The 853-nt window shown below is 32.2% G+C and overlaps 1 protein-coding gene across 2 annotated transcripts in view; it reads right to left on the reverse strand.

Annotated features, from left to right (window-relative positions):
* Positions 1-853, reverse strand: part of NUP133 (nucleoporin 133kDa) — a 37,379-nt gene continuing 36,526 nt past the window's right edge. For both annotated transcript variants that reach the window (XM_010562661.1, XM_010562660.1), the window contains exon 26: positions 1-279. In XM_010562661.1, coding sequence (XP_010560963.1) covers positions 143-279 — 137 coding nt within the window. In that variant the 3' untranslated portion in view covers positions 1-142. The remainder of the gene's footprint in view (positions 280-853) is intronic.

The raw sequence follows: 853 nt of genomic DNA on the forward strand, positions 1-853 counted from the left end.
TCAATGTCTATAAATTTAAGACCAAGTATATTACTCATATAGATTTTATTACAAAGTTTTAGCAAAAACCCTAACGGAACGTAAAAAAGTATACAAAAATTTAACAGTTCTTTAGAAAAAATATTTTAAAAAATAGCGAGAATCATGCTTGTCCCTGAACATAGAGTTCATAGTTTGCCTTTAACACAAATTCGAAGTAAGCATTGTATTTCAAGCTGCCAAGTTCGTTCGCTTGCAGGAAGTCCTTCACCTCTGGTAAATACTCACTTAACTGAACTCCTACAACACAAAACGTTTTATTACAGCACTGATAAAAAAGTACTTTGCATTAGCAGCTAAGATCATTTTTAAGTAAACACTGGTGCCTGCCTCAGAGTTAAATTACTCTTTTGGAGCTGAGAAGATCTAATTCTATTATACATGTCAAGAAATACAATAAAGCTTAAGTAGCCTGTAAAACCGAGATAAAAACAAAATAAAAATTTCCTACCCAAACACAGCTTCTCAGTGAACTTATTAAACCTAAAATCCTTAAACCTAAAATCCAAGTCTTCACATAACATGTCACCAAAATAAATAAATAAATAAGAAAAGAAAGATCAACAGATCAGTCATATAATAAATATTTATATCATCAGTTGCAACACTTCAGTCTGGGGTGTGAAAATCTTACAAAAGGAAAGAAATTGACAGGATTGAACACACAAAACTACGACTGTTCTGAAGAACTTCATTTTTGTATTTTCGACATGCAGCTTTCTCTGTTCTGGAAAAAGTTCATATGCAGTAATATTTAAAACGGATTTTGACTCTAAATTGCTTCTCTCCCCTCCCCAGCTATAACTTCCATGGC

This window comes from Haliaeetus leucocephalus, unplaced genomic scaffold (assembly GCF_000737465.1).
Source record: "Haliaeetus leucocephalus isolate CR32 unplaced genomic scaffold, Haliaeetus_leucocephalus-4.0 Scaffold162, whole genome shotgun sequence".
Lineage (NCBI taxonomy): Eukaryota > Metazoa > Chordata > Aves > Accipitriformes > Accipitridae > Haliaeetus > Haliaeetus leucocephalus.